The 25,323-nt window shown below is 42.1% G+C and overlaps 1 protein-coding gene and 1 long non-coding RNA gene across 5 annotated transcripts in view; one reads left to right on the forward strand and one right to left on the reverse strand.

Moving 5' to 3' along the window:
• The first annotated feature begins 644 nt into the window (after nt 1-644).
• Nucleotides 645-25,323, forward strand: part of LOC115137999 (6-phosphofructo-2-kinase/fructose-2,6-bisphosphatase 4-like) — a 29,033-nt gene continuing 4,354 nt past the window's right edge. For 2 of the 3 annotated variants that reach the window (XM_029674391.2, XM_029674382.2), the window contains exons 1-10: nt 9,661-9,961; nt 12,425-12,541; nt 12,685-12,781; nt 12,989-13,052; nt 13,251-13,325; nt 21,625-21,681; nt 21,766-21,887; nt 23,298-23,505; nt 24,305-24,451; nt 24,561-24,665. In XM_029674391.2, coding sequence (XP_029530251.1) covers nt 9,676-9,961; nt 12,425-12,541; nt 12,685-12,781; nt 12,989-13,052; nt 13,251-13,325; nt 21,625-21,681; nt 21,766-21,887; nt 23,298-23,505; nt 24,305-24,451; nt 24,561-24,665 — 1,278 coding nt within the window. In that variant the 5' untranslated portion in view covers nt 9,661-9,675. Of the gene's footprint in view, nt 830-9,660; nt 9,962-12,424; nt 12,542-12,684; nt 12,782-12,988; nt 13,053-13,250; nt 13,326-21,624; nt 21,682-21,765; nt 21,888-23,297; nt 23,506-24,304; nt 24,452-24,560; nt 24,666-25,323 lie in introns of those variants that run through there. The other variant, XM_029674398.2, reaches the window with a different exon arrangement.
• Nucleotides 6,066-9,799, reverse strand: LOC115138017 (uncharacterized). Of its 2 annotated transcripts, none has more exons than XR_003864879.2 (3): nt 9,691-9,799; nt 6,594-6,667; nt 6,066-6,414 (listed from the first exon to the last, which is right to left on the reverse strand). It is a non-coding gene; the product is annotated as an uncharacterized LOC115138017 (long non-coding RNA). The 2 variants fall into 2 exon arrangements; XR_003864880.2 differs by having other exon boundaries at nt 6,066-6,460.

Here is a 25,323-nt window from a genome sequence, read left to right on the forward strand (position 1 = left end):
CCAACTTTGTGGCAACAGTTTGGGGAAGGCCCTTTCCTGTTTCAGCATGACAATGGCCCCGTTCACAAAGCGAGTTCTATACCGAAATGGTTTGTCGAGATAAGTGTGGAAGAGCTTGACTGCCTGCACAGAGCCCTGACCTCAACCCCATCGAACACCTTTGGGATGAATTGGAGAGCCAATTGCAAGCCAGGCCTAATCGCCCAACATCAGTGCCTGACCTCACTAACGCTCTTGTGGCTGAATGGAAGCAAGTCCCTGCAGCACTGTTCCAACATCTAGTGAAAAGCCTTCCCAGAAGAGTGGAAGCTGTTATAGCAGCAAAGGGGGGACCAACTCCATTTTAATGCCCATAATTTTGGAATGAGATGTTCCACAAGCAGGTGTCCACATACTTTTGGTCATGTAGTGTATGTTGAGTAGGCTACACAGCATCAGTGACCTGTCTTAGACTCATACCTGACTGTCTTTGATCTCATTTGAAATGAGATCAAAAGCTGAATAGTGAAAAATAAGTATCAACATGTTCGTAATCTTTCTTTAGAAACTGAATGGTCAGCCTTGCAATCACCCTGAAGTAATTCAGCAGAAGTGGGTGTGTGCATAAATAGTCAACATGCATCTCAACAATTTCATCACACAGCTCAAGTTGAGCTCAAGTAGACCTCAACTGGCTGCACCATGTTTCATTCAGTGTGATTGCCCCGCACTCATCAGACGCACACACCACAACCAACCTCTGAGCTTCAACGTAGGCTACATCAGAACTAAACACGGAGGATGAGAGGCTGCAGTCGTTCCAAAAGCACGCAGAATCTGGATCAGACGGGTAAGGAATTTGGACTTTAGATATCAAGGTTCAAAATATGAATGCATCCATTCGACCAAAACTGGGCTGTGAATAACGAAGTATCGGCTCTGCGGAAGACGTTAACAAGTGCCAATGTCATAGGCGGTGTGTTGTTTTGACGCTGAAGAAATACCTTAGAGTGACGATAATACAATCTGTTTTGAAGACTTACATCCACGAGAAATTACCACACTGACATATGTTATATATTGCCATAAGCAGCTATTTAATTCGAAGCTGACCTACAACAGATGCGTAGCCTACACGTCCATTATTCAACACAAAACGCGGTAGGTTCATAGGATGCAGTGTAAATGTAGCTTGCAATATATGGTCAAAGCTTGACAATTCATTTCTATAGCCTAACAGGATTAGGCTACTGGTGGTTCCCCGAGGAAGGGTATAATGTAATATCATGCATGAGGTTATTGTGGCCGATTTGAAATGACCGTGCTGAATTTATGCAAAATAGTTTATACATTTTAACCACCCACTTTGGAATCTGTTTCATGAAAAGCAATGTAAACTGAATTTTGAGGAACGGCTATGATCAATATATTCTATGGCAACGATAGACATGCTAGGATACTGATACCCATTGGCATTTGTAGGCTAGTGAGTTTCCCCATGTTATTACGTCATGTGGCTTCTACACTGAGTGTACAAAACATTAAGGACACCTGCTCTTTCCATGACATTAGCTTTCACCTGGTCAGTCATGATCCCTGATATGCCACTAGACAAAATATGTAAGTGCCTTTGAACCGGGTAGGTGCCAGGCACACTGGTTTGGGTCAAGAACTGCAACGCTACTGGATTTTTCATGGGTATTACTCAATATTAGGAAAGTGTTCCTAATGTTTGGTATACTCGGTGTGTATCACAGCTGAGATGTGGGAAGGGTTGTGTTAGACCCACTTTCTGTTCATGATACAATGTAGTGTAGAAGGTCCTTGCATTATATCCTCACATATGTCCTGGAAAACCGCCTCACTGTGGAGTTACAACTGCACCAAATGCAAGACTGTCAACTTGGTACAAACTGTGTTTTCACTGCTTCCGTTTCTCATAGGGCACTGCTAAGCCAATGGTTTGACTCTGATTATGAATGACAGGTGGGCTTGCCAGGAAGCCTACCTGGCAGGTTGAGACATCAAGGAATTTACGTAGTGGCTAAAGCTTACTGTTGGAAGTCAAAACCTGTTCTAAACCAGATTGATGCTGACAAATAAGATTTATCAGGTTGGACTGGTTAGATAATGTAAATACAACTACAGCATGCACACACAATCATTCTAAAATGGCAAAGGTCTTTCAGGGCAGGTTTGAATGTCATTTGCTCAACAAGGGTAGCAGAGCTGCATTTAGTGTGTGTAAGGCACATGCAGTATCCATAAGAAGGCCATGGAAAAACCTCCACAGTATTTACTGTGCGTTTATTTGTTGTCATAGTGGACAGTCTGAGTAGCAACCTGTCTCACGCTTTGACATGGCAAGTTGTTTACAGGGATGCCGTAGTTTTTTAAAGTTTTTTTTTTTAGGACAGTCATTCTTTTGAAATCTGAAATGCTTACTCTTCCTTCCCACTAACCATGGTCTATTGCATAAACAGAAGGCATGTATTATAAACGTACCTATCACAGCCAGTCAGGGCATTTGAGAGAAGATGCCTGTAATGCTTAGACAACATTTGAGTGAATGTGTTCACCTAAAAGGAGCCACAACTTGCTTTGCTCAAAATAGATTTATCTTCTTAGACTTAGAAATGGTTAAAACATTGCCAATATACAGTGGGGAGAAAAGTATTTGATACACAGCCGATTTTGCAGGTTTTCCTACTTGCAAAGCATGTAGAGGTCTAATATTTATCATAGGTACACACAGGTCAACTGTGAAAGACGGAATCTAAAACAAAAATCCAGAAAGTCACATTGTATGATTTAAGTAATTAATTTGCATGACATAAGTATTTGATACATCAGAAAAGCAGAACTTAATATTTGGTACAGAAACCTTTGTTTGCAATTAGAGATCATACGTTTTCTGTAGTTCTTGACCAGGTTTGCACACACTGCAGCAGGGATTTTGGCCCACTCCTCCATACATACCTTCTCCAGATCCTTCAGCTTTTGGGGCTGTCGCTGGGCAATACGGACTTTCAGCTCCCTCCCAAAGATTTTCTATTGGGTTCCGGTCTGGAGACTGGCTAGGCCACTCCAGGACCTTGAGATGCTTCTTACGGAGCCACTCCTTAGTTGCCCTGGCTGTGTGTTTCGGGTCGTTGTCATGCTGGAAGACCCAGCCACGACCCATCTTCAATGCTCTTACTGAGGGAAAGAGGTTGTTGGCCAAGATCTCACGATGCATGGCCCCATCCATCCTCCCCTCAATACGGTGCAGTCGTCCTGTCCCCTTTGAAGAAAAGCATCCCCAAAGAATGATGTTTCCACCTCCATGCTTCACGGTTGGGATGGTGTTCTTGGGGTTGTACTCATCCTTCTTCCCCCAAACACGATAGGTGGAGTTTAGACCAGAAAGCTCTATTTTTGTCCACATGACCTTCTCCCATTCCTCCTCTGGATCATCCAGATGGTCATTGGCAAACTTCAGGCGGACCTGGACATGTGCTGGCTTGAGCAGGGGGACCTTGCGTGCGCTGCAGGATTTTAATCCATGACGGCGTAGTGTGTTACTAATGGTTTTCTTTGAGACTGTGGTTCCAGCTCTCTTCAGGTCATTGACCAGGTCCTGTTGTGTAGTTCTGGGCTGATCCCTCACCTTCCTCATGATCATTGATGCCCCATGAGGTGAGATCGTGCATGGAGCCCCAGACCGAGGGTGATTGACCGTCATCTTGAACTTCTTCCATTTTCTAATAATTGCGCCAACAGTTGTTGCCTTCTCACCAAGCTGCTTGCCTATTGTCCTGTAGCCCATCCCAGCCTTGTGCAGGTCTACAATTGTATCCCTGATGTCCTTACACAGCTCTCTGGTCTTGGCCATTGTGGAGAGGTTGGAGTCTGTTTGAGTGTGTGGACAGTCTTTTTATACAGGTAACGAGTTCAAACAGGTGCAGTTAATACAGGTAATGAGTGGAGAACAGGAGGGCATCTTAAAGGAAAAACTAACAGGTCTGTGAGAGCTGGAATTCTTACTGGTTGGTAGGTGATCAAATACTTAGGTCATGCAATAAAATGCTAATTAATTACTTAAAAATCATACAATGTGATTTTCTTGATTTTTGTTTTAGATTCCGTCTCTCACCGTTAAAGTGTACCTATGATAAAAATTACAGACCTCTACATGCTTTGTAAGTAGGAAACACTGCCGATTTGGCAGGTTATCAAATACTTGTTCTCCCCACTGTAATTAGCTCATGTAAATGGTTATTTATAGCCAAATTCAATGTGGCTTGTATCACAGTAACTAATATGTTTACAGCAACCATCGCTCCAAAACTATTAACTCAGTGGTCAGTTGTGCTTTAATTTTTAAATCTTTTTTTATCAACACTGGTGTTCTTCCAAGGGATTGCAATGGCATTTGTAAACATGGTTACCATAGCACAAGACAAGGTCATTGCAATACCAGAGAACAATGTGGTCAGAAAATGCAACATGAGCAGGTTTAAATGGAAAAGGAACATGACATTTTTGAAATTGAAGAAGTATGAACTTTTAGAGAAGTTGCTTGATCCTGCGGTTGGTTGTTGTGGCACTGCCTACCTCAATCATATTCATCACTGTTATGACCCTTGGGTGCCAATTATAATCACTATGAGGTGTATCCACTATGTGTCCACTTCTGAACATTGTGCACGCATTGGTTATTGTGTATTATTATCACCAAGTTTTCTGATCCACCATCCAGTTGAATGTATTATTAATGCTTCAAAGGCTTAAGCCTAGCTAGTCCAATGCTGCCATCTTATGAACATGAAAAACACTGCCTGTATTGCAGAGGGGTGCCACAGATTAAAGGGTATACTAATCTTTGGGTGCATCCTTTTTGTTTGGAACTGAGATCAAAGTTCTTCACAATTACTGAATCTGTTGGTATCCTGAGGTCATGCAAGCATTACAATTTACATATCAGCGTATTAATAATTCTCTCCATTGTGATTAGAACAGTGTTTTGGAAAAAAATGTTGTGTTTATATATCTCTTTCTGACCAACATGGTGCCCCCATATTTGTTTTCCACCCTAATATCTATGTATTTTAGAGCCCTTGTATATCTTGGCAGCATCTCAACCTTCCTTTACTGTGTCTGTAGTAGCCTAGAGTCTATCTCATAGAAATAGACCACCCAAAGATAGAATCCATGGATTCTATCTGTGTTTGTTAATCCAGGTCTTGGGGACCAAAGGGGTGCACGTTTTTGCCATAGCACTACACGCCTGCTTAAACCCCTCACTGCAAACCAAGGTAGACAGGTTCAAGTTGGATATTCTACAGATATTCACGCTTTCAAACCGCTTGCGCCACAGACTCTAAATAAGCCACGATTTGGACATTGATTCACTTTCCAAAGCTAATAAACATGTGGAAATGTGAGCTGCATTTTGTATTCCTAGTTGAATTAGTTATGGAGCGTAAACAAAGTACAAACTTTTTTTACATTTGAATTTCAATAGCTCTTTGGTCATGTGACCTAATGACTTCAAACAAGGTGCAGAATGTCCACTGACTACCCTTCTATATTTCACACCCTTTAGTTTGTCCATTTTCATATCACTCGATTTTACATTCATTTTTCAGAATTTAAAACTTCAATAGCTCATTGGTCATGTGACCTGCTGGACTCAAACAAACTTCAGAATGTTCACAGACTAGCCTTATATATTGCACACTCTTGTTTGTGTACTGTAAAATCACACAGTGTAACGTACATTTTTCATAGTTTTACATTTCAATAGCTCCTTGGTCATGTCAATTACACACCTAAAGCATGCAGTGGATATACACCCATATTACATAACCTCTAGTCATGTATCTTCTATATTGTTGTACATTAATATTACTTTGACAATTTAGGGGGTTCAGTCCAGTGTTGTGTTAACCCTTTTCTTTAATATTTATCTATAATAATTGGTAGTTCTAAGTACATATTTTTCCTTTAAAAAAAAAAAAAAACTTTATTTAACAGTGGTACACAATAGGAAAACGGAGATATTATCTGTCTCTCATCGTTAATATCAACCATCAAGGGCAAAGTATGAGAGTCATGTTTTATTAATTGTCCAAAGCCGGGATGGAGAGTAAGGTGGGTTTTCTGGTCAATACAAATACTGAACATGTAACCGCAGTAATGGTGGCCAGAAAATCAATGAAGGAAAAATGGGATATTGACAAATTAAACAGAAGTTGGAAAAGATTAAAGTCTGCAATATGGCAGACACTTTACTTCAAATAAGTACAAAACATTTCAGTGTTCACTTTCTCTTTATCCCTGGTTGATGTACATATCAGAGCCTCTTCAGTGTGGATGGGGTATAGGATACATTTTCAACAACAAAGACATCACTTCCAGTTTGTTCTTCACTCTGAACTCTTGTCTTCATTCCTAGACACAGCACATGGAACCACCGTTGTCATGCATAACATTCAATCTAAAACAAAACGTAACACGTTATAAATAATATCAATGCAGTATGACATTGGCCATCCTTTGTTATATCATAAATTGTCTTACATGCCGTCACTTGTCAAAATATTATAAACAGGTTAAATAAAGTTACTAACCCAGTCAGTCTTTGGGCCTCATCCAGGTTCTTTATCAGTGGCACACATGAAGCAGTTGTTGGCCTTGTTGAACTCTGAAATCATAGGCATGAACTGAACATATGGCTGTCCTACACGACTACATAAAAATAAAGCATTTACATTTACTTTGAATTAAATGTCATTACATACCAGACATTTTTTTTGTATATCCTCAGCCATTTCTTTTCGCAGTTGTTCCATGTGTTTTTGTGAGTGTTCTATCTATATCAATATTTCTCAAATGTTTGCCTCGCCTGGTTCACCAACTACTTCTCTGAGAGTTCAGTGTGTCAAATCAGAGGGTCTGTTGTCCGGACCACTGTCAGTCTCTATGGGGGTGCCACAGGGTTCAATTCTTAGGCCGACTCTCTTCTCTGTATACATCAATGATGTCGCTCTTGCTGCTGGTGAGTCTCTGATCCACCTCTATATGAATATGTGGAGAACTACAAATACCTAGGTGTCTGGTTAGACTGTAAACTCTCCTTCCAGACTCACATTAAACATCTCCAATCCAAAATTAAATCTAGAACCGGCTTCCTATTTCGCAACAAAGCATCCTTCACTCATGCTGCCAAACATACCCTCGTAAAACTGACCATCCTACTAATCCTCAACTTCGGCGATATCATTTACAAAATAGCCTCCAACACTACTCAACAAATTGGATGCAGTCTATCACAGTGCCATTCATTTTGTCACCAAACCCCCATATACTACCCATCACTGTGACCTGTACGCTCTCGTTGGCTGGCCCTTGCTTCATACTCGTCGCCAAACCCACTGGCTCCAGGTCATCTACAAGTCTCTGCTAGGTAAAGCCCCGCCAGGTATATCTCACTGGTCACCCCAAGCCAATGCTGCCTTCCCTTCCAGTTCTCTGCTGCCAATGACTGGAACGAACTGCAAAAATCACTGAAGCTGGAGACTCATATCTCCCTCACTAGCTTTAAGCACCAGCTGTCAGAGCATCTCACCGATCACTGCACCTGTACATAGCCCATCTGTAAATAGCCCATACCCATACTGTATTTATTTATTTATCTTGCTCCTTTGTACCCCAGTATCTCTACTTGCACATTCATCTTCTGCACATCTACCATTCCAGTGTTTAATTGCTATATTGTAATTACTTCGCCACCATGGCCTATTTATTGCTTTACCTCCCTTATCCTACCTCATTTGCACATACTGTATATAGACTTTTTCTACTGTATTATTGACTCTTTTTTTTCATGTGTAACTCTGTATGTGTCGAACTGCTTTGATTTATTTTGGCCAGGTTGCAAATGAGAACCTGTTCTCAACTAGTGTACCTGGTTAAATAAAGGTTAAATTAGAAAAATTTGGGAGGGGATTTTGGGGAAGTTCTGTACAACTTCCTTGGCCATCTACACCCCCCAAAAAAATCGTTTTTGACCAAATTGTCACAACAGCTAACCATTCATTATTGAAAATCTAACTATCAAACCTGCATTACAAAGACCCCGCAGCTGAAGGTGTCCTGCTGCATGGTGTGAGTTATTTCCCCTCCTTTCCACTTTATGTCCACCCAGTTGTCTTCCATAGCAGGATCATCTCATTTTGAAGTATTCTCTTTTTTTAAATATAAACCTAATGGAATTCTGATTTAGTTATAGGCAAATGAATACATAGGCCAAAACTGAATGCTGATTTCCTTATCACTATAAATCTAGTATAGGTCATTTCCTTTTATGCCCTATTCTACACACAGCCTAAATTATAGGCACTGAACCATTTACAGGAGAAAAATAGCATATAGGATCCAACCCTATCACAGAGTGAATAAATGTAGAGCGTTTTGTTATATAAAATATTTGTTCCCATAAATACAAAGGAGGATGTCTCTCCTCATACCTCTGGCACTTTAGTCCGACTGTGTAAGAACTTTATGATGGGGCCGGCAATGGAGTTCCCATTGACTAAGCACCACGGAGACCAATCAGGAGAGAATGCATACAGGTCAAGGGTGCAAATTGGAAGTCAAGTGGTGTGTGTGCCTTTTGGAATACTCTCTCTTTACAGAGAACCCCTGTGGTTCAAGTCAAGAGCTTACCCATCCCCTTTCAGTCTGCTCTGTGCATGTCTGAAAGTGACAGAGCCAGCAGCCAAGAGTTTCACAGTATGTCATAAATGATTATACATATGAATGTAAAATGTTAATATGTATTAGCTCCAGTACAATGGAGTAACTATAGTCCACTGACTACATAAGGGTAGTCAGTGCACATTCTGAACCTTGTTTGAAGAAAGTAGGTCATATGACCAAAGAGCTATTGAAATGTAAATTATTTAAAATAGTGCGAGATGTAAATCGACAAAAACAAAAGTGTGCAATGTGTGTCTGCCATTGGGTTAGCTACAACCAGTGTTGAACGTTTTAGGAGTAATGATTGAAGAGCTATTGACATTTGAAAAATTTGATTTGTAAATATGTTGACGGTCCCTAACTGCTGTTGGTTGATGTAAGGAAAACTACAGGCGAATATCCAACCTGAAGCTGTCTTTTACCCCAGTTCTCCGCGGGGACCACGACGTTGCACATTTTTGTGTTCGTGCTAAACTGGCATACCTGACTCAATTAGTCAAGGGGTTGATGACAATGATGGGTTATTCTAAACGGTATATGATGTTTTATGCGTCAACTCAACTGAATACTTGAGTAGTCCGAATAATAAAGGGATATTGGTGTGCATGTAAATGTGAAACGTCTGGTGGTCCCAGAGGAGAGGGTTGGGGTATTTAAGGTTACGTTGTAGTCTGTTTACCGTAATAACTACATATCAGTTTATAAAAATGTAAATAAATAACAGGCCTACACGGATAGATTAATTATTCATTGTCCGTGCTTGTAGCTTGATACAATAATACCATCGATGCATAGGGGAATAATGACGTTGAGTAGTGCGCCATTAATCCCAGTATAAACTTGGAAGTTGGAAAATGTAATTGCATTTTGTAAATGGCAACTCTGATGCTTACTGCAACAGCGTTACTTCATTATTTCAGAGCAAATATATGCGCGTATTTTTGAGAGATTATGGTAGGCACATACCATAATGGTTCCTCAGTCCATTACGCCAACCACCAGCAGACCTCATCAAACAACACTGATGCGAGACAGATCTCCTGTAACGCTCCAACAGAAGAAAGGCTCCGCGCCACAGTAGCAGAGGCCACCATGTCCTCCGTGGTAGTCGGAATGGAAGCAAGACCATCAAACGCTGCAACGCCGCGGGAACTAACTCAAAACCCGCTCAAGAAAATCTGGATGCCATTGCCTTGTAAAAATGGCCTTCCTGATAAACGCATTTGTCAAAGAATGGGTGCGTATAACGATTACCGACGTGTTTAGACTGCAAGCCGGTTGACTCGCGCATTCTAATATTCGAGCAGTGTATATTGTGAAATTGCATTTTATTAATCGCTAGCTAAATCCTCTTATGTCATTGTGTTGTAATCAACTTCCGTGCTTTCTGAAAGACGTGGAGAAAATGTATTTATGGCGTGACCTTAAGTCTTGGCAATCGATTATTGATGATCGTCGATGCCTGCGTCTGATTACTGACTGGTCATGGCTAGAAGGTATTCTGTTTTTGTCAAATTAAGGTCATTTTACGTTTCGTAGCAGGTTAGGAGAATTTACACAGGAAGTTGTGAGAATGAACGTAACGGGTTAGTTGAATTATGTTAAGGTCCATGACCCTACTGACTCTGTTCTAACAGCCCCTTGAACCATAGAGCTATAACATAACGTACTGGCTCCCCTCTCCAGGCCAGAGCATCGTTATTTGCTTCTCAATTTATCTGGAATACTGTGTCTGTCTTCTCCCGACTGGTAAAATAATCAGATCCCACAATATCAACCCGAGGGGTTGAATATTCTGGTTATTTCAAGACAACTGGAAATAACCTGGGGGGGCGGAACAAGGTCACATCATGACAAGTGATCATCTGGTTGGAAAGACAACAGTTCTAGAAAGATGCCCAAGTTTTCGAGTTGGATTTTTCGCAGTCGGAGCTCGTTTTTTTCCCCAAGTTCCCAATCGTTTTAACCGCACCGAAGTCGGACATTTCCAAGTTCCCAGTTGTTTTGAACGAGGCATTTAGTGGCAAACTAGGTCACTTGTCTGCTTGATCAGGCTGTAATACACAATTAAATACAGCCTGAAGCATTTGTGTGTAAATGTTCCTTACAACCCAGGATGTTGAATAAAAATACATTTAAATTTGCTCTACCGGTTTGTCCTTAATTAAGCTGCTCGAAATTTGAGACAAAATATCCACTTGTTTTGTTAGGCACTAAGGTAAAGTCAGTTTAAAAAGTAGTTTTATCTCGTGAATAGCTAGGCTATTGAACCAAGCATGCCATGAAAATGATATATTCTGAATCGGGAGGATGGAGAACCATCCACTTGTTTTGTTTGAAGATGTGAAATCCTAAAGAGGTGTGGATTGTTCTCCATCCTCCCCTGATTCAGAATATAGATGTGTTATTGTCATGGCATGATTGGTTCGATAGCTATTGACGAGAGAAACTAATATAAAACTTTACCTTGGTACTGAAACATATACTGTACCTAGCAGCTCTCAAAAAAGTTGGTAAGCAATACTTTCCTGTGGATATTGTCTCATTGTGAGCAGCTGAAGGACAAGCTGCACAGACAACCGGTAGAGTATGTTCAAATTTTATTTTATTCAACATTCTGGCTTGTAAGGAAAATTTACACCATTTTGCCAAATGTTTTCAGGCTGTATATAGCCTACCAATTGTTTTACGGCCTGATTTAATCAGACTAGTTCACTTGCAGGACACTAGCTATGTTTCCATTAACTTGTCAAGTGATTTTAGTCTATATAGAAAGGTCACATAGAAAATAAATGTGACAATTGCCAGCTATGCTGCATTTCCATTACACTGTCAATAAAAACAGCAAGTAAAATACAACTTTCACTAAAACCTAGTGTTGAATAAAAATGAAGTGGTTGAAGTGTTTCCATTAACCATTTAGGAAAATTGCTCATAATAAATTGGCGAGAGTCTGTGTGCCCTCCTAGCTATCTGTTTCATGTCTCAGGTAGCCCACAAAAGCTTGATAGAATGCAATAATTTACTATTTGCCATATCCTAATAATTCTCATATGCCAACATATCGCAACAATCTGTGCCATGGTGAGACTTGCACGCCTGTAGATATGAAATAATGGGGGGGTGGTGAAACTTTTGCATCCAGCCAAACAGAAAAGCAAGGCGAAACAATTCAGGCATTCTTGAAAGTCAAGACAATCCTTGTCTTGCAAATAAAAAAATTCTAGTTGAAAAAAAAAAAAGTGGTATAGAGCTATATGATGACATCACGTGCCCGTGTACCTTCAAAGTTATGAATAAATCATAATTTATTCAAAAAACCATTTCGGCAACATTTGTCGCAATAAAGATAAATCCACCTGTCAGTTGAATTAAAAATGTGGATCTTTAGAAAATGTCTCCAATATCTGTCATTTCAGTTAAACGTGTCACTAAGATTTTATTTTGTGACATTGCTTTTGTAGAATAAAGCTTGTTCATTGGACACCTGCCTAGTGTCACAGTGGAATTGCCCAGGTAATTGCCCAAATGGTCCTAAAAGCATTTAGGAAAAAAGTAATCCAAGCCCTTCCCTTCCCTGCCACAGCCTGCACTGTTTGTTCATGCTTATGTTTCAGTGGCAGTCTCTGTCCAAGTACAATAATTATAATAACCTGTAGAATCATTCTATTCTCCCCCGTCTCCTCTCTTCCATGTGCAGTATGTATGACCAACTGTCCCACCCTGATAGTGACGGTGGGCCTCCCGGCCAGAGGAAAGACCTACATCTCCAAGAAGCTCACCCGCTATCTCAACTGGATCGGCGTGCCAACCAAAGGTACCAACTTTCAGCCCTTATACCTGAAATTCCATTTCCGTAATCCAATCCACTCACACACTGACATGTAAGAATGCTGCTGAACAGTCAATAGTATCTAGAAAAGTAAAGCATGCAACTATCTCTTTCTCTCCCCCATTTAGAATTCAATGTTGGGCAGTACCGGCGTGAGTGTCTGAAGATCTACAAGTCCTTTGAGTTCTTCCGTCCAGACAATGAGGAGGGCCTGAAAATCAGACAGTAAGAAACATTTCCAGTGCTTTGCTCCTCCACTGTGGAAACACTGATCAGATCATCTTGTCCTTGAATGCCCCAAATTGCCTAACAATATCATCTTATATTGTTATGTACCTGTTTTTAACCAGCGTCTGTGAGTTGTCTTTGCTAACCCATTAGTGCCTCTTGTCACTGCTGCCTCTGACTCAGTTTCCCCACTCTTCTTTGCAGGCAGTGTGCGTCAGCAGCACTGAATGATGTCAGACAGTACCTCGCTGATGGAGGCCAAGTTGCTGTGTGTACAATCCCTCTTTGAAGAAAAATATCACATTTGAAACTCCAATGTAGCCAGATTATGTGCACATTAACATTGGGATGGGATATCCCGTCATGAAGTACTTTGATATCGCACTGCGTATTTTAATATGGATTACAGTGCAGTTTCTCAGTCTGAATTGCGAGTAATGGTGTGTGTGTTCTGTTATTTCTCCAGGTGTTTGATGCGACTAACACCACTAGAGAGAGGAGAGAGACCATCATTGCGTTTGCTGAGCAGAATGGCTTCAAGGTAATGTTGGTGTCGTTGGTGGTGATCATGCTTGTGGGTTGACAATGTCACAACAAAAATGTGGGCGTAAGGTAAAAGGTTGTTTTCAGCCAGATGGGTCAGATGGTTAGCAACAATGACTAGAAGCTGCTGTGTGGTGAATCATAGATGGCTTGTTTCAGCTAGTTGTATTTTGTTCTTGATGCCATCTCTTGTTTTGACTCTTGTCACGCCTATGCTAACATGGCTAGGATAATCAACAACTGTAACAATGTATTTGAAAGGGAACAAATGCTTATTCTGCAAATGTATACATATTTCTAAAAGACATTTGCAGATGAAATGTAGGCTTTTGGAAAGTATTCACACCTTGACTTTTTTCAAATGTTGTGACTTTAATATAGTTTGAGTTTAATGGCTGTGATGGGTGAAAATTCAGGATGGATCAACAATATTGTAGTTAGTCCACAATACTAACATAAATAAAACAGTGAAAAGAAGGAAGTCTGTACAGAATAAAAAATATTCCAAAACATGCATCCTGTTTGCAAATCAAATTTTATTGGTCACATAGGTGTTTAGCAGATGCTATTGCGGGTGTAGCGAAATGCTGGGCTTCTAGCGCCGACAGTGCTGTAATATCTAACAATTTCATACACACAAACCTAAGGAATGGAATTAAGAATATATACATATATGGACGAGCGATGTCAGTGCGGCATGGACTAAGATACAGTAGAATAGTATAGAGTACAGTGTATGAGATGAGATGAGTAAATAATTTCGTAATGTAGCCAGTGATTTCTAGTCTGTCTATAGGCAGAAGCCTCAAATCTGCTAGTGATGGCTGTTTAACAGTCTGATGGCCTTTAGATTGAAAAACAGCTTCTATCTCTTGATCCCAGCTTTGATGCATCTGTACTGATCTCGCCTTCTGGATGATAGCGGGGTGAACAGGCAGTGGCTCAGGTGGTTGATGTCTTTGATGATCTTTTTGGCCTTTCTGTGACATCGGGTACTGTAGGTGTCCTGGAGGGTGGGTAGTTTGCCCCCGGTAATGCGTTGGGCAGACCGTACCACCCTCTGGAGAGCCTTACGGTTGCGGGCGGTGCAGTTGCCGTACCAGGCGGTGATACAGCCCGACAGGATGCTCTCAATTGTGCATCTGTAAAAACCACGTTTATTCAGCCTCCTGAGGTTGAATAGGCTCTGTTGCGCCTTCACCACACTGTCTATGTGGGTGGTCCAGTTCAGTTTGTGACGTGTACTCCAAGGAACTTGAAGTTTTCCACCAACAAGTCACAAAACTAATACTGCAAAAAATGTGGCAAAAACCGAATATTTTGACCTGAATACAAATGTTTGAGGCAAATACAACACATTACTGAGTACCACTCTCCATATTTTCAAGCATAGTGGTGGCTGCATCATGTTATGGGTATGCTTGTAATTAAGGACTGGGGAGTTTTTCAAGATAAAAAAAAGAAACGGAACAGAGCTAAGCACAGGAAAAATGCTGAAAAACCTGGTTGTCTGCTTTCCACCAGACACTGGGAGATGCATTCCCCTTTTCAGCAGGACAATAACCTAAAATACAAGGCCAAATCTACAGTGGATGTGCTTACCAAGAAGACAGTGACTGTTCCTGAGTGGCTGAGTTAAAGTTTTGACTTACATCTGCTTAAAAATATATGGCAAGCCTTAAAGCTTGTAGAATTTTTAAAAGAATAATGGGCAAATGTTGTACAATCCAGGTGTGGAAAGCTCTTAGACTTACCCCAAAAGACTCACAGCTGTAATTGCTGCCAAAGATGATTCTAACATGTATTGACTCAGTGGGTTGAAAACTTACCTAATCAAGATTTCATTAACATTTTTTTACGTTAAAAATACAATATTTTTGGTTATTGAAAATATATTTCAGTGGTTTAGATTGGTACAACGAATCTCTACACTCTGAGTGCCTAATTTCAGTTTGTGAAAAAAAACAAGCAAACTTAGAATTTTAGCAACCAGGAAATAGCAGAGCGATTGTGTATTGCACCTTTTTTTTAGATCCACTTTGTAACACAAGAAAATCTGGAGAAAGTCGAGGTGTGTGAATACTTTCTGAAGGCACTCTAGCTCATTTCAGGAAACTAGGCGTATGTCGCCCATCACGACTTCACAGGAGAGGCATTTGAACATAAACATTTATTTTTATCAAATGTGTTTTTTTTGCAGAACAAGAACTTTCATGTGTCTTAAGCTTGTATGCCATCTGTAAATTTGAATAAAATTGTTACATTTACGAGCTTAGTTGGTTTAGCCAAAAAAAAGACAGACAGGAACTTTCCCGCTAGCCTTCATTGGGTGAGATAATGGATGGGCTGGACATGCCGAGCGATGAGTTCGGATTGGTCTGCCATGTAGTACGCTTCTGTCAATAACATGAGCTGCTTAGTATGTGTAGGTAATCCTTGGTAACGCAGATAAAACTTTATATAAATATCACGAACTGCGTAAGTGTTACTAATGCGCTCCAATTTCTGGAGGACCAAGTTTTGAAGTCGGTGGAATGCCTGTGGAAGCGTAGTATGATTGCTAAGGAGATGGAGGAAATTCTGGCGTTTGATTGCAATTCATGCGGAGGGAGTCAAAGAGAACACACAGAAGGCTGTTGTAATTGTAATCAGAGACAGGTGTTTTACACATCTTCAAAATAAGGGTAACCATGGTATAGAGAGGGAGAAGCATCCATGTATACGGGTAAGTGAGTCTGGCCAGCTACATTTTCAGATATTGTAGGTTTCTAATTTTATGAAAGTCGTTTTCATTGCCAATTTAAAGCGTACTGTTAGTTAGCTAGCTAATGTTAGCTGGCTGGCTCGCTAGCTAATGTTACGTGTATGAATAATCCTACATAATCATATCTCAGAGCTGTTTCCATTGCTAGTTATAGCCTAATGTTAGTTAGATGGCTAACATTGAACCTAGCTAGTTGGTTAGCTTTAGCTACCTGCAGATTCATGCAGGGTAGTAACATTTTGAGTTGGGATTCTGGTTCATTATTTAGCTAGCTACGTGTCTAAACATGACTCCACTATGCAATTAACCATTTCACTGTGCATGTGTCAAACTTAGATTTGAGTGAATATAGTGTGTTTACTAGACTAATGTGAAGAACCACATGACCTGCACCAAAGTCAAATTAGGATATAACGTTAGGCCAATGAGACAGCATTTTAGAGCTTGGACACTATGGTAGAATGCCCTGCTTTTAATTTTGTCACTCACAACTGTAAGCTATTTTCTGCAATTAGCTCGCCATTAACTTGTAAATAAGGATTTTGTTGTGACACAAATTAGCTAAAGTTAAGAACTTGAACTGGATAGCTAACAAGCTAGAAACTAACAAAAACATTGGTTAGGAAGTTGCTTTTAGTTGCCTGGTTTGCTAGATTGACGTGTTTTAAAATGTACCAGTTATGCTAGTTTGGACCACCAGGCTGCTAATGTCATGCAGCCTGTCGTTTTTTGTGTTCATACTTTTTCATAACGACAATGTTCATGATGTCCCTGCGACAACTGTCTACAGACATGTCGATAGACGTAGCGTTAACCAGCCTTAAGTCTTAATCTTTGGTTGTTTAGTACACTACCGTGCTCTGTTTAGCACATGGCCTCCCATGTGAATCCTTAAAGAGATGTGTGGGGGCTTATTAAGAGGGTGTGAACAATGCTGAATGGGTGTAGACAAAGAAGAGCTCCCAAGTAGGTGTACCAAAAAGTTCAAGGGCCCTTTTCTCAAAAATGGGCTTAAGTTTATCAACTTTCAAAGCATAATTACTTTCCCTTTGTTCCTAAACTATAGTGTATGATACATTTGTATATCTGAGTCTCTACTTTTATCCATTTAGTAAATGTTTCTACATAAGATTGAACCGGTCGGTCACTGTTGTCAATAGTGTGAACCAACCCTGTTTTTGTTTTTAGACTTGTGCTTGCGTATGCATAGGTTTAGTTGAACATCCCACCCGTCAACGTCAAATAACATTTTATTTGTCACATGCTTTGTAAACGGGTGTAGATTAACAGGGAAATGCTAACTTAAAGGCCCTTCCCGACAATGCAGAGAGAAAAGAGGAATAACTACACAATGAGTAAAGATAACTTGGCTATATACACATGGTACCAGTACTGAGTCGATGTGAAGGGGCACGAGGTAGATATGTACATATAGGTAGGGATAAAGTGACTAGGCAAGAGGGTAGATAAAATGTAGCAGCAGCGTATGTGATGAGTCAAGAGTTTGCTATTGGTTAACTACTTAACTCACTCTTTAGCAGTGTTATGGCATCGAGGTTAAAGCTGTTCAGGGTCCTGTTGGTTCCAGACGTACTGCTTGCCGTGCAGTAGCAGAGAGAGCAGTCTGACTTGGAGGGCTGGAGTTTTTGGCAATTTTTAGGGCCGCCTTCTGACACCACCTGGTATAGAAGGCCTGGATGGCAGGGAGCTCAGCCCCAGTAATGTACTGGGCCATATGCACTACCCCCTGTATCGCTTTGTGGTTGGGTGACAATCAGTTGCCATACCAAGCAGTGATGCAGACAGTCAAGATGCTCTCAATGGTGCAGCTGTAGAATATTTGAGGATCTGAGGGCCCATGCCAAATCTTTTCAACCTGCTGAGAGGGAAGAGGCATTGTTGTGCCTTCTTCATGACTGTGTGGACCATGACAATTCCATAGTGATGTGGACACCAAGGATCGACCCACCCCACTACAACCCCGCCGATGGGGGCGTACTCGGCCCTCAGTTGCCTGTAGTCCCTGATCAGCTCCTTTGTCTTGCTGACATTGAGGGAGAGGTTGTTCTCTGCTCTCATCCTTCTAGACCTATCGGCTGCCTTCGATACTGTGAACCATCAGATCCTCCTCTCCACCCTCTCCGAGTTGGGCATCTCCGGCGCGGCCCACGCTTGGATTGCGTCCTACCTGACAGGTCGCTCCTACCAGGTGGCGTGGCGAGAATCTGTCTCCTCACCACGCGCTCTCACCACTGGCGTCCCCCAGGGCTCTGTTCTAGGCCCTCTCCTATTCTCGCTATACACCAAGTCACTTGGCTCTGTCATAACCTCACATGGTCTCTCCTATCATTGCTATGCAGACGACACACAATTAATCTTCTCCTTTCCTCCTTCTGATGACCAGGTGGCGAATCGCATCTCTGCATGTCTGGCAGACATATCAGTGTGGATGACGGATCACCACCTCAAGCTGAACCTCGGCAAGACGGAGCTGCTCTTCCTCCCGGGGAAGGACTGCCCGTTCCATGATCTCGCCATCACGGTTGACAACTCCATTGTGTCCTCCTCCCAGAGCGCTAAGAACCTTGGCGTGATCCTGGACAACACCCTGTCGTTCTCAACTAACATCAAGGCGGTGGCCCGTTCTTGTAGGTTCATGCTCTACAACATCCGCAGAGTACGACCCTGCCTCACACAGGAAGCAGCGCAGGTCCTAATCCAGGCACTTGTCATCTCCCGTCTGGATTACTGCAACTCGCTGTTGGCTGGGCTCCCTGCCTGTGCCATTAAACCCCTACAACTCATCCAGAACGCCGCAGCCCGTCTGGTGTTCAACCTTACCAAGTTCTCTCACGTCACCCCGCTCCTCCGCTCTCTCCACTGGCTTCCAGTTGAAGCTCGCATCCGCTACAAGACCATGGTGCTTGCCTACGGAGCTGTGAGGGGAACGGCACCTCAGTACCTCCAGGCTCTGATCAGGCCCTACACCCAAACAAGGGCACTGCGTTCATCCACCTCTGGCCTGCTCGCCTCCCTACCACTGAGGAAGTACAGTTCCCGCGCAGCCCAGTCAAAACTGTTCGCTGCTCTGGCCCCCCAATGGTGGAACAAACTCCCTCACGACGCCAGGACAGCGGAGTCAATCACCACCTTCCGGAGACACCTGAAACCCCACCTCTTTCAGGAATACCTAGGATAGGATAAAGTAATCCTTCTCACCCCCCCCCCTTAAAAGATTTAGATGCACTATTGTAAAGTGGCTGTTCCACTGGATGTCTTAAGGTGAACGCACCAATTTGTAAGTCGCTCTGGATAAGAGCGTCTGCTAAATGACTTAAATGTAAATGTAAATGTTGTCCTGGAGCAACACTGCCAGGTCACTGACCTTCTCCCTATAGGCTGTTTCATTGTCTGTGATCAGGCAAACCGCCGTTGTGTTGTCAGCCAACTTAGTGTTGGAGTCTTGCGCGGCCATATACACACGCAGTTGTGGGTGAATAGGGAATACAGGAGCACGCACACCTGAGTGGCCTCCGTGTTGAGGGTCAGCGTGGTGGTGCCTACTTTCACCACCTGGGGGTGGCCCGTCAGGAAATCCACGATCCAGTTGCAGAGGGAAGTGTTCAGTCCCAGGATCCTAAGCTTAGTAATGAGTTTGAAGGGCACTATGGTGTTGAATGCTGAGCTGTAGTCAATGAACAGTATTAAGGATTTCACATGTAGGTGTTCCTCTTGTCCAGATGGGAGAGGGCAGTGTGGAGTGCAATAGAGTGCAATAGAGTGCGTCATCTGTGGATCTATTGGGGCGGTATGCAAATTGGAGTGGGTCCAGGGTGTCTGGGATGTTGTTGCTGTGAGCCATGACCAGCCTTTCAAAGCATTTCATTGCTACAGATGTGAGTGCTACGGGGCGATAGTCATTTAGACAGGTTACCTTAGTGTTGTTGGGCACAGGGACTATGGTGGTCTGCTTGAAACATGTAGGTATTACAGACTGGGTCAGGGAGAGGTTGAAAATGTCAGTGAAAACACTTGCCAGCTAGTCAGTGCATGCGCTGAGTAAGCGTCCTGGTAATCTGTCTGGCCCCGCAGCCTTGTGTATGTTAACCTGTTTAAAGCTCTTACTCTCAACGGCTATGGAGAGCAAGATCACCGTCTGAAACAGTTGGTGCTCTCATGCGTGGTTCAGTGTTGCTTGCCTCTCGATGTGAGAATAGAAGGAACTTAGCTCGTCTGGTAGGCTTGCATCACTTGGCAGCTTGCGGCTGGGTTTTGACGAGCCTCCAAGCCAGTAGGATTTGTTCTGCATTGACACCGCGCATGCTTTGCGTACACGTCCTGGTAAACAGTCTGGCCCAGCGACTTTGAATGTTGACCTGTTTTAAAGGTATTGTTCACATCGGCTACCGAGAGGGTTATCACACAGTTATCTAGAACAGCTGCTCTCGTAAATGCTTCAGTGTTGCTTGCCTTGAAGCGAGCATAAAATGCATTTAGCTCATCTGGTAGGCTTGCGTCTGGGTTTCACTTTGTAGCCCGTAATAGTTTAAGCCCTGCCACATCTGACGAGCGTCAGAGCCGGTGTAGTAGGATTCAATCTTATTCCTGTTTTGATGATTCGTCTGAGGACATAGGATGATTTCTTATAAGCTTCTGGGTTAGTCTTTCGCTCCTTGAATGTAGCAGCTCTAGCCTTTAGCTCGATGCAGATGTTTCATGTAATCCATTGCTTCTGGTTGGAATATGTACGTGCATCGACAACGTCGTCCCCACATTTATTGATGAAGCTGATGACTGAAGTGGTGTACTCCTCAATGCCATTGGATGAATCCCGGAACATATTCCAGTCTGTGCTATCAAAATAGTCCTGTAGTGTCCGTCATCTGACCACTTCCGTATTGAGTGAGTCACTGGTACTTCCTGCTTTAGTTTTTGCTTGTAAACAGGAATGGTCAGATTTGCCAAATGGAGGGCGGGGGAGAGCTTTGTATGCATCCCTGTGTGGTCTAGAATGTGTTTTCTTTACTCTGGTTGACATTCTGGTAGAAATCTGGTAAAACTGATTTAAGGTTGCCTGCATTAAAGTCCCCGGCCACTAGGAGCGCCACTTCTGGGTGAACCTAAATGTTATCTGATGAATCCCGGAACATTTTCCAGTCTGTGCTAGCAAAACTGTCCTGTAGCTTAGGATCTGCTTTATCTGACCACTTCTGGTAATCCCAGTTTGAGTTTTTGCTTGTAAACCCGAATCAGCAGGATATAATTATGGTCAGATTTTCCAACTGGATGGAGAGCTTTGTATGCATGGAGTAAAGGTGATCTAGAGTTTCCCTGCATCAAATCACTGGCCACTAGGTGCACTGCCTCTAGATGTGCATTTTCTTTATTTGGCCTTGTACAGCTTGTTGGGTGTGGTCTTACTGCCAGCATTGGTTTGTGGCAGCAAATAGACAGCTGCAAAAAATATAGATGACAACTGGGAACTTGATGTCTTGTCTATCCTGGGGGTTTACGGTCTTCCCTTTTCTCCTAGGTGTTCTTTGTAGAGTCTGTTTGTGAAGACCCTGAAGTCATTGCAGAGAACATTGTGGTGAGTGCTCTTCCACAGTTCCTGTAGGTAACTCTTTGGAGAGAACCAATGAGTCTTATATCTCGCCTCTCTATCTCTGTTCAGCAAGTGAAGCTGGGCAGCCCTGACTACACCAACTGCAACACAGAGGAGGCTATGGAGGACTTCAAGAAGAGGATCAAGTGTTATGAGAACTCCTATGAGACCCTGGATGAGGTTCTGGACAGGTGAGCAACTTATCTCACTGAGGAACAAACAGTTCTCTCCTATTTGTTTAGCAAGTGGTTGTTTTTACAGTTGTAACGGGAATTTACAGGTGAACAAAAAGGAGTGCAGTTGTTAAATCCCATCAAAATTAATCTGGTTTATTACAAGAATTCTGCGAGAACACCACCAGAGCAGAAGCAAAGAAAATGTCTAATGGGCCCTTGTATATTAGTCACACAGCACCAAATGTTGTGTAAACACCAACCCAAGAGGCTTGTAGGAAGTCAGAACATAAACTGTGACAGAATCACACACTGTCATAGATACATTATGACTGTGTCCTCAAATTCAGTCTTCAAGACTGGCAGACATTTTATGCTGGCAGTTAAATGGGTCAAAAGTAAGAACATCAGTACTTCATTACAACAGAACTATATTGATTGAGTTATAGTTCATAGAAGGAAATCAGTCAATTGAAAAAAATAAATTTGGCCCTAATCTATGAATTCCTCATGACTGGGCAGGGGTGCAGGCATGGGTGGGTCTGGAAAGGCATAGACCCACTCATTGGGGAGTCAGGCCCAACTAATCATATATTTTTTTCCCACAAAAGGGCTTTATTGCAGACAAATAGCTTCTTGATAAACCACACCGGTCAGGTGGATGGATTATCTTTCCAAGGAAGAAATGCTCACGGATTTCAAACAAATTTGTGCACCAAATTTGAGATTTTTGTGCATATGAAACATTTCTGGGATATTTTATTTCAGCTCATGAAAAATGTGACCAACACTTTACATGTTGCATTTTATATTTTTATTCAGTATACTTAAAGATCGCTCTGTCATTTCCTGGTTGCAAAAATTATAATAGGTTGCCTAATTTCAGTTTGTGACAAATAAGCAAGCAAAGTGTAGAGTCATTGTAGCATCTAAACTGCTGTGAACTATATTTTCTATAACCAAATATATTTTATTTTCATCTGTTTGAAGCTGGTGTCAAACAGAAAGTTAGACTCAAAAAAAGAAACTTAAGAACTGGAAGCATATAAATAGCGCACATGGAATCTATCTACTGCTTCTTAGACTTTCTCATAATCTGAAAGAAATATGAGTTATAGATCTGTCAATGTGAATTTGGTCAAGTCGCCCAATAATTTACATATTGCAGCTTTAAGTAAATATGTTACTTAAACATACATGGTTAACTCCTGTTTCCCTTCCCACATGTTTATTACATATCAGTCCATATCCACAGTAAATCAAATAGTAATTCATCAAATGTCCCATTTACAACAGTCAATGGCATGTTGCTTGTCCTTTTAAACCCGGAATCATTTTAAAGCTGGTTTCAATGCATGTTGTATCTACGAGGTTTCTTTCTTTTATAAAGTAAGGGATTCCTAAAGCTCTCTGACATGTATCTCCCAGGCATCTGTCCTACATTAAGATCATGGATGTGGGCCGGAGGTACCTGGTGAACCAGGTCCAGGACCACATCCAGAGCAGGATTGTGTACTACCTCATGAACATCCACATCACGCCACGCTCCATCTACCTGTGTCGCCATGGAGAGAGTGACCTCAACGTCAAGGGCTGCATTGGAGGAGACTCTGGGCTCTCACCCAGGGGCAAGGAGGTACAGCTAACTATCCTTAGATTCCATCTGTACCTTACGAGTTCTACTTTTTGTTTCTTCAATATTGAATAGGTTTCCATATTTTGGAATAGATTGCATTTAATTTTGTAAAACTTTTACCCCCTTTTCTCCCCAATTTTCGTGGTATCCAATTGTTAGTAGCTACTATCTTGTCTCATCGCTACAACTCCCGTACGGGCTCGGGAGAGACAAAGGTCGAAAGTAATCCGATACCTAACCAAGTCGCACTGCTTCTTAACTTCTTGCGTCGAGCAATCCCGTATCCGGGAGCGTAATCATAGCCTCAAGCTCATTACCATAACGCAACGTTAACTATTCATGAAGATCGCAAATGAAATGAAAGAAATATATTCACTCACAAGCTTAGCCTTTTGTTAACAACACTGTCATCTCAGATTTTCAAAATATGCTTTTCAACCATAGCTACACAAGCATTTGTGTAAGAGTATTGATAGCTAGCATAGCATTAAGCCTAGCATTCAGCAGGCAACATTTTCACAAAAACAAGAAAAGCATTCAAATAAAAAGAATTTACCTTTGAAGAACTTAGGATGTTTTCAATGAGGAGACTCTCAGATAGCAAATGTTCAGTTTTTCCAAAAATATTATTTGTGTAGGAGAAATCGACATAGCCTGGGCGCGAACCCAGAGTCTCTGATGGCACAGCTGGCGCTGCAGTACAGCGCCCTTAACCACTGCGCCACCCGGGAGGCCCCTAGGTTTCCATATTTTGAGGATGTTTTCTTTTCTCTCTTTGTGTTGATTGTTCCCTGGGCAGTTTGCCAATTATCTGCACCAGTTCATCCAGTCTCAGGAGATCAGTGATCTGAAGGTGTGGACCAGCCAGATGAAGAGGACCATCCAGACAGCTGAGGCTGTGTCTGTACCCTACGAGCAGTGGAAGGCTCTCAACGAGATAGACGCGGTGAGAACTCGGCTCAGCAATGCCACCTGTGTGACTGTATGTCGGTGATCCTCAAACACACCCCATACAGTTTATATATCTGAAGTGGTGTGTTCTGTGCTATCCTCAGGGTGTGTGTGAGGAGATGATGTATGAGGAGATCCAGCAGCACTACCCTCTGGAGTTTGCAATGAGGGACCAGGACAAATACCGCTACCGTTACCCCAAGGGAGAGGTGAGTGTGAGGAGAGCATTCTCTAATGCCTCATTTAATCACATTGGAAGTTTACATGCATCTTAGCCAAATACATTTAAACTCAGTTTTCCTCAATTCCTGACATTTAATCCTAGTAAAAATTCCCGGTCTTAGGTCAGTTAGGATCACCACTTTATTTTAAGAATGTGAAATGTCAGAATAATAGTAGAGTGATTTATTTCATCACATTCTCAGTGGGTCAGAAGTTTACATACACTCAATTTGGTAGCATTGCCTTTTAAATTGTTTAACTTGGGTCAAACCTTTTGGGTAGCCTCCCACAAGCTTCCCACAATAAGTTGAGTGAATTTTGGCCCATTCCTCCTGACAGAGCTGGTGTAACAGAGTCAGGTTTGTAGGCCTCCTTGCTCGGACACGTTTTTTTCAGTTCTGCCCACAAATTTTCTATATGATTGAGGTCAGGGCTTTGAGATGGCCACTCCAATACCTTGACTTTGTTGTCCTTAAGCCATTTTGCCACAACTTTGGAAGTATGCTTGGGGTTATTGTCCATTTGGAAGACCATTTGTGACCAAGCTTTAACTTCCTGACTGATGTCATCTCTAGGAGACAGAATGAGTCTCCTTCCTGAGCGGTATGACGGCTGCGTGGTCCCATGGTGTTTAGACTTGCGTAC

The sequence above is a fragment of the Oncorhynchus nerka genome, linkage group LG2 (assembly GCF_034236695.1).
Source record: "Oncorhynchus nerka isolate Pitt River linkage group LG2, Oner_Uvic_2.0, whole genome shotgun sequence".
In the NCBI taxonomy this organism is placed as follows: Eukaryota; Metazoa; Chordata; class Actinopteri; order Salmoniformes; family Salmonidae; genus Oncorhynchus; species Oncorhynchus nerka.